Source organism: Tremella mesenterica (assembly GCF_000271645.1).
Source record: "Tremella mesenterica DSM 1558 unplaced genomic scaffold TREMEscaffold_9, whole genome shotgun sequence".
Classification (NCBI taxonomy): domain Eukaryota; kingdom Fungi; phylum Basidiomycota; class Tremellomycetes; order Tremellales; family Tremellaceae; genus Tremella; species Tremella mesenterica.
Window position 1 is genome coordinate 485,683 of NW_006711233.1, and position 14,362 is coordinate 500,044.

At 46.2% G+C, this 14,362-nt stretch overlaps 5 protein-coding genes across 5 annotated transcripts; 2 read left to right on the top strand and 3 right to left on the bottom strand.

Annotated features, from left to right (window-relative positions):
• Window positions 1-18: 18 nt before the first annotated feature.
• Window positions 19-3,631, top strand: TREMEDRAFT_63836 (uncharacterized protein; the record flags this gene model as incomplete). The annotated part of the gene is made up of 7 exons (XM_007006106.1): window positions 19-95; window positions 240-419; window positions 466-532; window positions 784-1,425; window positions 1,450-2,730; window positions 2,929-3,270; window positions 3,560-3,631. 7 exons carry the CDS (start codon window positions 19-21, stop codon window positions 3,629-3,631), a joined length of 2,661 nt encoding a protein of 886 aa, XP_007006168.1.
• A 1,681-nt stretch (window positions 3,632-5,312) lies between these two features.
• On the bottom strand, window positions 5,313-6,055 carry TREMEDRAFT_23729 (uncharacterized protein; the record flags this gene model as incomplete). The annotated part of the gene is made up of 5 exons (XM_007005910.1): window positions 5,313-5,403; window positions 5,475-5,690; window positions 5,850-5,870; window positions 5,932-5,951; window positions 5,999-6,055. Coding segments are annotated over 5 exons (405 nt in total), but the record flags the coding sequence as incomplete, so codon positions are not given.
• A 209-nt stretch (window positions 6,056-6,264) lies between these two features.
• TREMEDRAFT_33066 (uncharacterized protein) lies at window positions 6,265-7,585 on the top strand (the record flags this gene model as incomplete). Its single annotated transcript, XM_007005949.1, has 3 exons — window positions 6,265-6,730; window positions 6,984-7,054; window positions 7,163-7,585. 3 exons carry the CDS (start codon window positions 6,265-6,267, stop codon window positions 7,583-7,585), a joined length of 960 nt encoding a protein of 319 aa, XP_007006011.1.
• Window positions 7,586-7,949: 364 nt separating this feature from the next.
• On the bottom strand, window positions 7,950-11,786 carry TREMEDRAFT_40095 (uncharacterized protein). Its single transcript, XM_007005982.1, has 10 exons — window positions 11,301-11,786; window positions 10,973-11,167; window positions 10,551-10,790; window positions 10,239-10,391; window positions 9,927-10,082; window positions 9,775-9,879; window positions 9,023-9,721; window positions 8,709-8,855; window positions 8,456-8,533; window positions 7,950-8,411 (listed from the first exon to the last, which is right to left on the bottom strand). Exons 1-10 carry the CDS (start codon window positions 11,760-11,762, stop codon window positions 8,391-8,393), a joined length of 2,256 nt encoding a protein of 751 aa, XP_007006044.1. The 5' UTR covers window positions 11,763-11,786; the 3' UTR covers window positions 7,950-8,390.
• A 1,078-nt stretch (window positions 11,787-12,864) lies between these two features.
• Window positions 12,865-13,795, bottom strand: TREMEDRAFT_63840 (uncharacterized protein; the record flags this gene model as incomplete). Its single annotated transcript, XM_007006107.1, has 7 exons — window positions 12,865-12,981; window positions 13,056-13,245; window positions 13,332-13,364; window positions 13,408-13,433; window positions 13,531-13,544; window positions 13,631-13,639; window positions 13,780-13,795. The coding sequence occupies 7 exons, from the start codon at window positions 13,793-13,795 to the stop codon at window positions 12,865-12,867; spliced, it is 405 nt and encodes a 134-aa protein (XP_007006169.1).
• Between the last annotated feature and the right edge of the window lie 567 nt (window positions 13,796-14,362).

Below are 14,362 nucleotides of genomic sequence, written 5' to 3' on the forward strand. Positions count from 1 at the left end.
TTTCTTGTCACACTCACCATGTCGCTCAACCTTTCAGATCCTGCCATCTTGCACGCCAGAGATCAAATATTGTCAGAGGACGATCCTACCAGCTGGTATGTTTCAACCCCTTCACCACCTTGTCCACATTCTCCCACGCAAACTGTACTTCGGAATCTTCATTCCTCCCCTTCTCACATCCTCGATCATATGTGTTACATATCGATCATCCCCTGAAAATGTAAGTTAGCTCACGTCAGGCTGCTCTTGCACTATGCCCCCACTACCACCAACATCCTCGAGCTGCTATCCAAGGGACAAGACCCCGTGATTCCCCAATGGCACGAGACCATCTCTGCCAGCGAAGGAGAGGTCGTATTTGGCTATGGAGAAGTGGGAAGAAAAGGTGCAGTATTATCATATTTGCCTGATACCGTCGGGTGAGCTCTCTGTATCCTTCTTCTTCTACCGAGCTGACCAAGGTAGGGGTGTTAGAAGAGGTAATTCTTTCCTCGAAATGCTCAAAATTCCAACCCTCAGTTCTAGAAGTATTGTCAGCCCCCACAAAAGCTTGTCTCACAAATAGCACATCATCATTCACTACCCTGACTGATAAATGTATCGGCGTAACAACGCATCGTCAACTCTTATCCAAACTTCCCGCCCATTCTAGGAAATAGAAACACGAGGAACAGACGCTGAGTATATGTAGCACGAGCAGTCGTTCATTCTCGTGCTGTTGCCCAACTCTTCCCCGTACGTTTCCTTTTGACAAAGTCATCACTTTTAGTTTCTGACGAATAGGACTATACAGCTTTGCTCAGTATTTCTCAACCGTCTCAACTCACCGAAGAACTGGTCGCCGACAAGCTTGGCCTGCACAATACCGACATGCACAGTTTCACAGCTATGAACCCTCAACCTACGGCCACACCCCATCCTGCTCATACCGACATTCCATCCCAACCAGTCAACGCCTCTCAACTTATTCCCAATGAAACGACTCATGCCTCGCCAGCAAATGAAACTGCTTCACCACCGGCCCAAGAAACTACTCCCTCGCCACAAGATACCATCGAGAACCTAAACCAGCCCTCTAGTCCCCTTGACAATGGTCAAGTTCAATCCGCCGACCCTTCAGTCAGATTCGCTCCACCTAATCAAGATGGAGACGATAGCGTCGTCAACGGTACCAGCGCGAGTGATATCGAACGACGAGCGTCCGACTTTCCCACACCACCAGAATCCGCCCCTTTGTCAAGTAGCGTCAGTCGCGACAGCGATCTACACCCCGGACCTAAAACCAGGGAAATCATTGATCTCACCAGTCCAACTCCTCTCCGTCATCCTCCAAACACCATCCACGACCTTGGTTCTAACCCACCCAGTCCACCAGCGCTGGCACCGCCTTTGAAGATCTCTCCTGCAGGGCCTCCACACAAGGGCGTGAGTTCAACAGACTACTTTCAGGACCGTCGATCCCGCAAAGCATCTCTCACAGCTAGACTGGGTCTTGAAAATGCCTTTTCACGGTCGAAAGATCAACATTCGCCAAGATCCGTCTCTTCCCCTGCTACGCCAGGTTCACCAAAATTTTCCCACACAGAAGGGAACGGAAAAGCACACATTGCCGAACCGAGTTCTCCTGGAAGTAGTAGGCTCAGACCTTCCGCTTTAGTCAAAGCGTTTCATCGTCGTCGTTCTTCCGCTTCTGGATCGAGTAGTCTTCCTAATAGTCCTCAAGCTGATGGTTTTTCACCTCCACCGTTACCTCCCAAAGATTATCCCACACCACCTTCGTCGAATCGAAACCAATTCGCCAGCTCAAATAAGGAAGGTAATCTACTCCATCCGGGTGGTGGATTGAGACCTATACCTTCTGCCGAAAGCGTCGATACGTCTTATCCCTCATCAGCGCCTGAAACGCACATGTCACCAACTCCGAGTGCTCAACAGGCTCTACATGCTGCTGTAGAAAAGAGAATGCACGAGGAACAAGAAGTGCAAGAACGGTTCAGAAAAGATTTGGAGGCTATGCAGAAAGAGGGGGAGAGGACTAGATTACATTCAATGGGAAGTAATAGGGATGCGATGGTGATAATGGGGAAAGAGGATGATGAGGACAGTGTGAGGTTGGCATATGACGAAAGTGACCCTGAAGAGGAAGTGGGTCAAGTGAATCAAGATCGGAACATGTCAGGTCAAGTCGAAGATTCAAATGCGACTCATGGTCCAACCAATCATGTCTCGGATGGTGTGGGAGAGAGCGTCACTTCTGACATACTTGCCCAAGATCACGCACACGACAATACCGCCGATCATGAGGAAGAAAACTTGAGAGCGCATCAAGAAGAATGGATGAGGGCAGAGGAAGAACAGCGAATGAAAGCGGAGGCAGAGGCGAGGGTCAAGGTTGAAGAGGAGAGAAGGTTTAGGGAAGATCAAGAACGATTGAGAGCGGAAGAACGTCTTCGTAGAGCCGAGGAGGAAAGGTTAGCGAAGCTGAGAGAGGACGAAGAGATGGATAGACGGAGGAAAGTAGAAGATGAGAGGTTGAGAGTGGAAAAGGAGGCAGAGGCGGAAAGAATGAGAGTCGAAATGCAAGCAGAGAGGGAAAGATCGAAGAAAGAGGAACAAGAGGCGGAAAAGAGAAGGGTGGAGGAGGTAGCAGAAGCTGAAAAGAGACGGAAAGAGGAGTTGTTACAACAGTTGGAGAGAGCTAAAGTGGAGGGAGGAGTGATGTTGAGTGGGGTGAGTCGGTTTGGGTTTCGATATCGCTTCTTCATTTCCTGTCCTCTCTTGTCGTCAGTGATTCTCGCACGGCATTTTAATCACATTGCTTCGGGGAATGTACCTCCTTCTCTTTGGCTTTGGGATATCCCTATTCTCACCGGACGAATAATATTATGCCCCTTACTATCGGTAATGAGAGGTAGCTGACCCTCTTAGTGGTTGACCGTGCAATCTCCTTCAAGCTCAATCTGGCGTCGGAGATGGTTTAGACTGCTGGCAAGAGAATTGGTTCTTTTCAAATCGCAATCTGTATGTCAATCCCTCCTGCCTCTCCCCTCTATAATGAGAATTGCCTGTCAAGTCCACTACGCCCATGACCATCTTCGACCATTGGACATGATCCCGGCTAGAGGAGATGAAATCGACCGTGAGGTAAAAACTGATGAAAAGGATGAGAAACCCATCTTGATCATTTCCCTGATCGGAGCCAAGATCTCTCAGATCTACGAGGAATCTCAAATCCAAGATAGTTTCAAGTTGAGTTGTGATGGTAAAGATGTGAGTTTCACGTTGATTTCACTCTCCTCACCGTAACTGTCATTTCTGAATGGTCTTCAAATCGAGTGTAATTACTGTATCCTCCTCTTTAAACGTTTCCACCGCCCATACACTCGTCGTTGACAGTCAACCATCTCTGTTGGAGGGGTCATAGTAAAAACTCCGATTCTCTCCCCTCATTGCATATTCAATTTCATGAGTCTTCCCTGTGCTATGGCCTTCCACCCCGTGGTGTACACAGGGTCGTGAAATGGTATCTGAACGAGTAGTCCGATCCCTGACCATACAGTATTTCCTCTTCACCGACTCTCGCGAAGACAAAGACCTGGTCTTACAAGCTCTTGCCATTGCCTTATCTTGAAAACTTTATCTAATTCCTACATTGCTTGGTATCTGGATGCATCTTTTTTGCAATCTATCCTCGACCCTGACATCTCGCTCACGACGACTGGTCTGTTTGTACAAGGAATCTCTCCAGTGCAACCTGAAGAGATTTCCTACGAACCTTCACCTGAATCAACTGAGTCTCCAGGATCTGACCGTCAAACTTTGATAAGCTTGACCGACTGACTCCCTAATCATCCGCATCAAGTACCATATCACTTCCTTCCGAACCTGGACTTTCACCCCTTTTAGGACTGTTCAGCATCATAGGACTTTTCTCTTTTTCTCTTTCTCTCTCCACACTCCTTTCCCTCTCCCTTGATGATAATTCTTCTCTTCTATTATTATCATACCTCTCCTTACTCAAACTCCTACTCTTTCCCCTCTTTTCATCATTTCTATCCGTGTTTAATTCAGAACGTACAAATTCCATTCTACCTTTCCTCCAATCATCCAAATCACCCCTTCCTTCTCTCTTTGGATACTTATCTAACTCATCACCTTTCCTCATTCTATCTAAATCTCTATCTAATTTATCTTTCTCTCTTTCACCAGGTCGAACACCTCTGAACCCTCGATCTCTGTTTTTATCTGGATTTGATGGAATACGATGACGTATATCACGATTCCATCTCTGAGCACGGAATTCTGAACCGGGTTCGTCTCGTCTGGATCGGGAGGACATGTTACGTTGGACTGATTCAGGATCTAAATAACGCATAGCGCCTCTGCCTAATTGGATCAGCCCAATTCCTCGAGTTCCCAAGTGATACACGTTATAAGCTTGTACATCACAATGGACAATTCCTTATTCTGTAGTAGACCACCTCTGGCCTTTGCGGTAGAATGAGAAAACATTCAGTCCAACGTCGTGAACGCTAAAACATGAGGGACGAAGATGAATGAGATGAGAGGGAAAGAAATGGGATAACGTAGAAGTAAGGATGCAGAATTACACTTACCCTTATAAACCACCCCACCACCATCTTTGATTCTTTGACGATCCGCTTCCAATTGTCTTTTCATTTCTGCTAATTTTTCTAATCTCTCCAATTCTAATCTCTCCTTTTCTTCTCTTTCCAACCGAGCATCCAACTCGGCTTCCGTTTCCTCTTTCTCCTTTCTCCTCTCTTTCTTCTCTTTCTTATCCTTCCTGTCCCTCTTCCCTCGACGTTTTCTTCTATCATCTTCGGATTCACTCCCAGTTTCACCATTCCGTCTTTTCCTTTCTCTACCATCTCGCTTGCTCGAATGTCGTTTCGTTTCTCTTTCATCATCACTTTCAAGAGATTTACGACTTCGACTTCTCCGCCTTTGTTCTTTTCGTCGGTATTCCGACTCTGGTTCTGAGATAGGCGAGGGGGAGCGACGTTTGGGAGGAGGGGCAGGTGGACGTCGAAGTTCTAATTCTCCACTGTGAACCACTACTACTGGAGAGATGGGCCGATCACGACTGTCAGTAGGGAGTTTCCCAATGGTTTGGATATGTTCCAAACCATGTATCACTCGACCGAACACGCTATTTATCAGAATCACCACTCTTTCCTATTCCGTTCTTGTAATGAAACGCATTCTAGCCCCAATAGGTCCATCGTTCGATGTTCCTCGAGATATATGTCCGGGTAAGATATGGTATGAAGTAAGAAAGATACGTACACGTGTTTTCCCGTCAGATGAGGGGCAGGAGCCAGAGTGATGAAATATTGAGAACCGTTCGTATCCGGTCCTCGATTAGCCATCACAAGCAATCTGAGCATTAGCATAGTCTTGATGATGTAAAAGACCAAGATGACTGGCTAAATGGGGAAAAAATGACTGACCCAGCTTTATCTACCTCCGTACCTTCCCCTTCCAACCTTTCATCCGCAAACGTTCCACCGTAGATACTTTCCCCTCCGGCACCAGTCCGTTTGGTAAAGTCACCTCCTTGTATCATGAAGCCATCGATGACACGATGTATGATGGAGTTTTTGTAATGCAGAGGGACATTCGATATGGGCGAAATACCTTTTTCGCCGGTACAAAGTGCACGAAAGCTGTCAATCAACTACGTTTTCTTCACTGCTTTACGGTATGTGAAGGAGACCATCAATTTGAGTACTTCTCTACACGTTGTGATCTGTTGTCGCAAAGGTATACAAGCAGGAGATTGAAGAGACACAGGAGGTGTAAGGAGAGAAGATTACGACACTCACTTTTCTGCCGTTTTAGGGACGCTGAAAATCAGCATATGACCATTGCAATCCAAGACAAAAGAGTGGAGAAGAAAGTACTGACACATCGGTGAAGAGTTCAAACTTGTTGTCAGCTTGTCGACACAGACAACTTGATAAGTGCAGCTCACCACCACGCGATTCGCTTTGGCTCCTCCTACGGATATATCGAAGAATGTTCTCGGGAGGATCATCTTGCTTTATACTCTCTTCTCTACGTCGGAACACAGTTCAAGAAGTCAAGATGTGATGTGACTTTTGCAGAATTCCAAGGACGACTTTCCATGAGATTTGGATTTGCTTCCGTTTTTCTCCCCGCGATCTTGTACTTACAGTACCAGTAACCCTAACTAACTAACTCTTACATTGCATAACATACACCCTATCGAACCCCAACATGGCGAAACGTAAGCTCAAAGCTGCTCTTTTAGCTCATCAAGCCCAAACCTCTGAGAAGAAACGACGTGACAGAGCTCAACAAGCTCTAGAAGCTAAAAGATCTTCCATCATTTCTGGCAAAACCCATAAATCCAAAACCGCCCAAGCAACTAAAACCAAATCCAAACCTATTATTCCATTCGATAATTCAGATACTATACTTCTCTTAGGTGAAGGGAATTTTTCATTTGCGACTTCTCTTTTACTTCCACCTCATTCCATCCCGGGGGAAAGGATCTTGGCTACGTGCTATGATTCACAAGAGGTTTTATATTCGAAGTACTCTGATGCGGAGGGGAATATCGAAAAGTTGAAGGAGAATGGTGTAGGGGTGGAATTTGAGGTTGACGCTACGAATTTGGAGAAATGTAAAAGGATTGGGAAAGGGAAATGGAGTAAGGTTATTTTCAATTTTCCTCATGCTGGTTAGTCAACTTTTTCACTCTACAATTACTTACATTGGCTTTCCGACTATTGAGATTCATGTCAACCGAGTATATTGCTTCTAGGAGGGTCTAGAGTTCTAGATATCTCTATGTAACCTTGGTGTCAGAAGTGAAGGGGGTAGGGGGGACAGACCTTTCAACCAGGAGAGCCAGAGAGTGACATACCTGTTCAGAGAAGGAAGTCGAGGGAGGGAGGGAGGGATGAAATCATGTCACAAAAGCTAACTGGTAGGAGCAGGTATAACAGATCAAGATCGTAATATTTTATCTAATCAACATCTTTTACTTGGAACATTCCGTTCCGTTCATCCATTTCTCACTTCTTCTTTCTCTTTCTCTTTCTCTTCCTCTTCCTCAATCAACCCTCCTAATCACAACAATCCCAATTCCATATCAAAACACAAACACAAGCACAAACATCAACGTCACCGCTCATCTTCCTCGTCATCATCATCATCGTCGGAACATCTCTCAGATATCGAACCCGACGAAATGTATGAAAACGAAGAACCCCAATCTTCCCTTCCGGCCAATCCACCTCTATCCGTTCCAAACAAAGACGGAACAATCCTCATTACTCTCCTAGATCAACCACCTTACACTCTATGGGCTTTACCTAAATTAGCTAAACGTCCTCCTGCTTTATGTCCAAATACCAACCTCCCACAACCTCGATATACCCTTTTGAGAAGTTTTGAATTCATCCCAAGTTTGTATGAAGGTTATGAACATCGACGTACTAGAGGTTTTAAAGAAGGGAAGAGTAAGAAAGGGAATGAAGAGATTTTAGGTAGACAAGGAAAAGCTAGAACTTGGGAGTTTACTAGGGTATAATCAATTTTGTATCTAAAATTCTTCCTCCACACATCATACAAATACATCTAATGATACGTTTTTTTCCTTCTCTTTTGGTCAAGCTCCTCTTTTGATGTTAGGTGGGACTTACATGCATGAGACATTTTTATGTGTCTGATAGAGGGAAGAATAATGTATGAGTTGGTCCAATCTTATGAATGATAGGTAAAGTTGTGGAGGAAAGAAAAAAGAAATTGGCGGGTACATGGAGATTTGGATGTATGAAGAATTGGGCTAGGGCATAGTGTTATGCATTATGAATTTATGCAATATGACAGTACCCTCTTCCACTTTTCACATTATTCGCAACTATTCATGGAATCCTGCACCATGCACCAGGAGAGAATCTCAAAAATCAGATACATCTGTCCAAGACACATTATAAAATTGAATTATACGACTAGATAGCCTATCTCTCTCATACATTGACATACCTACATGAACCCTAATGAACACTCCTGCAAAGTGACCAAGATCTATAAATCTTCCATAATCTTGCACAATTCACATCCTCTCCTCCCACCATCTAAAATTTACTGGTCCCCCCTTGGGTTTGCGTCTTCTCAATGGTCGATATAGTCCAAGCCTGTAAAATTCATACCGACGCAATCAATGCGTTGTCTGTCCGTGTCCTGGAAAGCGGGCCTCCAGACCATGAATGGGGATTGAGGGATCTCCATCTTCCGTCGTATAAAAGTGGCGATGCCGCTAGCCGCTTGAAGGTCACATAGCGACGTTAACTCGACACATCTCAGAAGTCGATGCCTCCGCCCCAAGGAATCGCTCAACGCCGTTTGGAGAAAACCTGTGTGTCAGCTTTTCGATGAGACCGCAACCTTTCAAGCTGACCTTATTGAACAATCCCAACACTTTCGTTACGTTGAGTTGGACGTATTCCAGATCGAGAGAAGCTTGGTTATCTTTTTGCTGTCCGTCAGCATCATCCATCCGACTTCCACATACATCTCTTGACCAATACATGATCATCACAAATTCCAAGATAAACGCCCTGATCAACGCAAGTGCGAAAGAATATTGAGAAAGTAGCTTCCTCAAGGGCCAGAGAACCTCGTGTTCGAGCGGATAATGATGAAAATCGCACCTTTTCCAACAAATCGTCAATTTTCAGATCCATCTCCAATATCGGTTTCTCTCGACCTTTGAAATGTAATGCAATGATGAACGTTCCCGGTGTGGGTGAAATGATGTTGAAGAATATATTGACGCGGCGAAAGGTCAGCAAGTCTACCTCAGTATGTGCGACTTTAGCACATTTTTCATACTTCCCCTTCTCCTTGGAGGCAACGACGAGGAGGACAGGGGAAGAGAGAGAGAGAGATGAGAACAGGTCATGAAACACAGCCAGGGACAAATGGGAGGTTCAAGTAAAAATCCAACTCACCGAGGTTCTGGAACATTACTATCAACGATAATCCCCTCTTTCTCAAATTGAGCATGTGTAAATCTATACGGCCCCAACACGCTGGTTTTCGTAGGTTTCTTCTCTTTCCCATTGACCGTAACAACCCCCACTCCCGTACTTTTCCCTTCTTTCCCACTTTGTCCTCTCACGTTTTGCAAATACGCTTTATACTGTTCCAACTGACTTCTCAAATAATTATTATGATCGCAAATCGTCTTATAAACCGCCTCCAAACTCCTTGATTCCAGATTTACCTTTTCCCTGGCATTACCGAGATGTACCATTTCCGCCGCTACTTCATCCTGCATGATTTTGAAGTTATCTCCTCGGTCTAATATCCCAGCTGAGACAAGTTCGGAGAGTAGGTCTTGGACTTTGATGCCCCTTCTCACAAGGACGGGATCCTTTGACGTGGCAGAACGTTCAGCCAAAAGAGAGAGCTCGAGGGGACGTTTGTCGAATGTCGGCATAGAACGGAGGAGTTGAACGAAGATTGATTTAGCTTCCATGTAATTAATATCATTCTGCGTGACAGAATCAGACATGAGGGCGGTGGAGAGATCTTGAATGGGAGTCTCCCAACGAGAATAAAGGGGTAGATCAAGATTTCGATTTTCTTTACGCGGCACTTGAGCAGGAGCGGGACCGAGTTCATCGAGAAGTATACGAAGATGTTGTTTGTCGTTCGGTGACTGAGGTCAGTCATGAGGAACTAGTCAAGGGCATGGACACAAGTTTGACTCACCAAGTAATCGATATGCTGCAGTAAGAGAGAATGGGTGTTGTACAACTCATTCAAGGTGATAGATATTTGGAGGTCTTTCTTCGATAATGCCATGTATTGGTCCAACTGGTGTATCAGCTTCACGGGTGCGTATTGACCGAGGTGATGCTCACTTCTAACGATTCATAAAAGTCGCCGACTTCGCATAACTGATTCAAGAACTCGTTCATCCGCACTTTGTTGTTTTCGATGAATGGCGAGAGGGACAGCATGTATGCCTCTTTCTGATAACTGGCTTTGTTGGCCAGGTTCTGCAGCATTTTAGTGAGCTGGTATGTCAGCCTTGTCCGTAGGTGTAAATCAACCTTCGGGACAAGAGATTCGCCCCGTGGAGGCCGATTGAAGATGCGGTCTAGACAAAAGAGCCTGATGGCGGGTGAATGTAGAGAAAAACACGAAGAATGGAGGCTGTTGACACGACTCACCAAGGTCAATGTCCGCCGCGGATGCTTCGCCGGAACCCCATCTACAAGCATATAAGCTTGAGGAGTGACGATGGCGGGGTTGATAAACCGAAGAAAGAAGAAGCCTCCGATGAGGGAGCAGATGGATACATCTGAAGCATCGGGATACTTGCGCTATGGGTCAGTGTCGATCCGAGTCACACTAAACATGGAAACGCCCCGGTCATGGCACGGCATTCCTCTATTGGCAACGGGCCTCTGTTTTAGCGGCGGTTTGGTATTCGAGGAACGGGGTAAAATGTAACGGGACGTCGTGATGAGATGAGCACTAACCCGAGTCAACGAGCGAATCTGCTTGCAAATCCATCGTATTCCATATGGGACAGTCTCGACACTGTCGATAATAGTCGACAGGAAAGTATTTGCGATCTCCATCAACATTGCCAAACGGGGGATGATGATAGCTTGAACATCAGGGTTCTCTGCTGCGATTTCTTGGGGAACTCCGCGGGGTAAAGAAGGTGGGAGTTGGCCCGTGTCTTCCTCGATTTGCTGTATCATTTGTTCATACACCTGTGAGTCAGTATGGCAGCTCTGACAAATGAACAATTTTGTAACACAGAACGTCGTCTCATCTGAGCGGCGAGATAAACTACAGCCCACAGAACTGGACAACGACGCAGCGTAAAGGACTGTCATAGGGGAGCAGCATGTTTGCGCAATGAAGACGTGAGAAAGCAGGGGAGAGAACTCACCTTCAGGGGGTTGATTTCCAAATTCAAATCTTTGTGTTCGATCAGACTGTTGATTCTCTCTGCCAGGGTATTTTTGAGGTAACTTTGACCCGGACCTCGTCGAGTATACGTCGTCATCATTCTCGACACCGGTGTATTGGCTCGCAATAGCGAAGCAAATTCTGTGGTGGTTTCGAACTGAGCTGAAAGCACACTCTGACTGTTAGCATCCATTGCCCGCCCTTTACTCCTGGCCTCACTCGGCCGGACGCGTCTGTATCCGCCAATCACGATCGTTGTGGACAAAAGACATAGGATGTCAAGGATCAATAATGAACGATGGACTTACTTGGAACATGGTCAACAACAAATGTTCTTCCCTCTGTTCATACTGATTCCCATATAGAGTAAACATGACCGTCTGTAACAACGTATCAATCTCTGCCAAACTGACCAACCTGCACAATGTCGCCACATGTCTAGGTTCCGACTGTAAAAGAAAGAATAAATTACTATATTGACTCTGTTTCCTCTCATCAGGCCATAAACCATATTCCTCATCCACCTCCTCCAACGCCTCTGCCAGATGATTTTTCTCCTCCGCCGCGATCCGGTTTTGTATGATGAGGGCGATCCTCGAATCTAAATATCGCACATCACGCTCAAGCACAAAATTCTTCTTACTTTGAGCCGATATACGCGCTTTGAGATCTCGTAGTCGACGTTGAGCCCTGGCGAGGTCATCATCAATTTCGATGTCTTGTTCGGCAGCGAGAGAGTACATGGCGTTGACAGAATAACGATTGGTCATTCTGTTTGTTAGACGACGGGACGAGTGGGTCGAGTGCGAGGGTGAGGATAAAGGCGCGCTTGGGGGAATCGTCATGGTGGACATTCTGCTTTTGGTTCCCGTGATGTCGATATTTGTGATACCCGTTGACCTTTGTGTGAATTGATCAAAGGTTTACGTGCTTCGGTAGTTTTGAGGCAAGGCAGGAACGGGAAGGAATGGAAGTTGAGAGAGACGAAGACAGTGTGAATAATAGGCGAGTCGTAGGGGTTCTGTCTTCTGAAAGGATAAAGGGAGATTTGACTTGTTCAAGGGGAGATGGTCAAAGGCGGTCCCGAGAATGTTCCCACAGAGTAATTTGGCAGTGGTCGAGTTGGGTTTCTGATCAGAGAGAATGTTCTCAACTTCCGATCGCCAGTGACGATGTGTTCAGTCGAAGGAGAAGAGGGAAATGGAGGAGAATCGTTGTTATGAGGGTGATGCAAAGGTGGGGCCGACGAAGAAAAGATGGGTAAAGCCCCTCGGACGGTTTCCAAGTATTCCTTGTCAACGGGGTAAACGCCGTGCACCGTTGTAATGTTGTCTCACAGTCTTCGCCGCGTCGAATGATGGAGGGAAAGAGGTTGACAAGCAATGACTTGAGGGTTTCGAGAAAGAGGAAGTGGCAAGTGCTCAAAGGACTGTATGTGGTGAGAGTGAATAATGAGGTAGTCGAGCCGCAGAAGGGGAGAAAAACTGGACAAAGGACTCTGAAGAGGTGGAGCGAGACTTGCTAGGATTGACCGTTGCTAGTGTAGTGGTTACGTCGAGATGACAAAGACGAAGTTGTTGGAGTCTAGCAAATTATTGTGGAATGACAAGAGCAATAAGTTAGGTAATAGTCGAGGAAGGCTATAGGTAAGCTAAGGTAGATTGAGGTTACGAGTGAGGAAAGGGGAGAGGGGAGGGGGAGAAGGAGCGCTTGGGCCCCATCGCGCGAGGCAAACTTTATTGACTGCCACGTGGCTATCAAACATTTACAAGTAAGGGGAACACCTCAAAGTTGCATGCTGTTATCTTGTCTGACACATGCCCAATCGGAACGAACAGAAAGTGCTTATGACTCGCAAATGAAAGTCAAGATTCATGACACATCGCCCATGGTCCATGGCTCCATGGCCGATCCATGGCCTATGGCCCATGCTCGTTCCCGCTCTCCTCCATCATGATCTCGAGACGACATCTTCATTTCTTGCCGGATCTAAAATATATCAGCTTTCCTCTCGTAATAGCGCGTGTTTCGAACAACAGCGACACAATGACAGAAGAACATACTTCTTTATACCCGTTCCAAGTAGACCCTTCTTGGCTATGAGTTAGCTCCCGTATATCAAAGCCGGTCTCGAAACCTAATTTTGAGATCATCGTCGGTGAAGTCCAGTGGTAAAGAAAGGTATTGATGTTGGACAGAGAATGTGACTCGCCCTTTTCGGCAGCGGCTTTCATTGCTGCAGCCTCCGCCTTCCTGCAGATCAGAACATTTCTCAATATGATATGATTCAAGTCTGAAGCTACGCGGCCGTGTAGTAGAGAAATGAGGTTGAGACGTACTGTTTCGCTTTGAACGCCGCATCTTCTTCGTCGCTGGTTTCTCAGTTTTCGCACGTTCGAGGCATTCTTGACTCACTCTTCTTTCTTCTCTTTCTTTGGGGCCTGGCGGGTCAGCCTGGAGTTCGAGCGCTGAAGAGGAAGTCGATGATCAACGACGCGTGAATGGGACATCTCAGGTTTGGGAGAAATGGAAACACACCTTGAGAGGTTTCGCTGAGAAGGACGTGATTAGCTATTTTCTTCACATACATCGCGTTCTGCATAGTCGTGATGTATGGGATGATAGTAGGGCGTCTTACCTTTACCACCTGCTTGTCAGCCTACGCTGAAAAGTAACAGTCGACAATAGGCGTTTGGTGAATTGACAATGGGTAAGTAACAGAACGATCCAGATCACAGAAAGTTAAATCTTGACTGGAGGAAAGCCTAATGTAGGATCGTCACTAACCTTGTCTTCCACTCATCGTGCTGAACCTACAGAGAAACTTGCGGGGGACGTTGAGAGCGAGTTGGTGCAAAACCGGATAATCCCGTCACTTCTGTAATTATTCCCCTCACTTTTTCTCCGTTTTTCCCAAAACACGCCACTCAACCTTTCCTTCACCTCACTCCACATCCACATACCATCACTCCACATCCACATACCATCACTCCACATCCACATACCATCACTCCACAACCACATACCATCACTGCTGAGTCAAAACTCCCACTTCAAAACCATGCTCAGTTCTCTGCTTTTTTCACTTAACCTGCTCCCACACATGTGTTCAGGTCAATCACCCTCTTTTCGGGCCCGGAATCACCTACCGGCTCGATATGCAGTCATTTCCATTTTCCACCTGAACTTACGCCCGAACTGCCACCCCAACCTCTTCGGGTCCCTTCGGGTCCCTTCGGTCCACTTCGGCTCACTTCGGAGGTGCTCAGTACTTCTTTTCTTAGGCAGGTTTGTAAAACTTTTCGACTCTCCACTATCCTCTACCATTCCTGACCTATCATACGTCCAGTCACGAAAAAAAATTCTACTC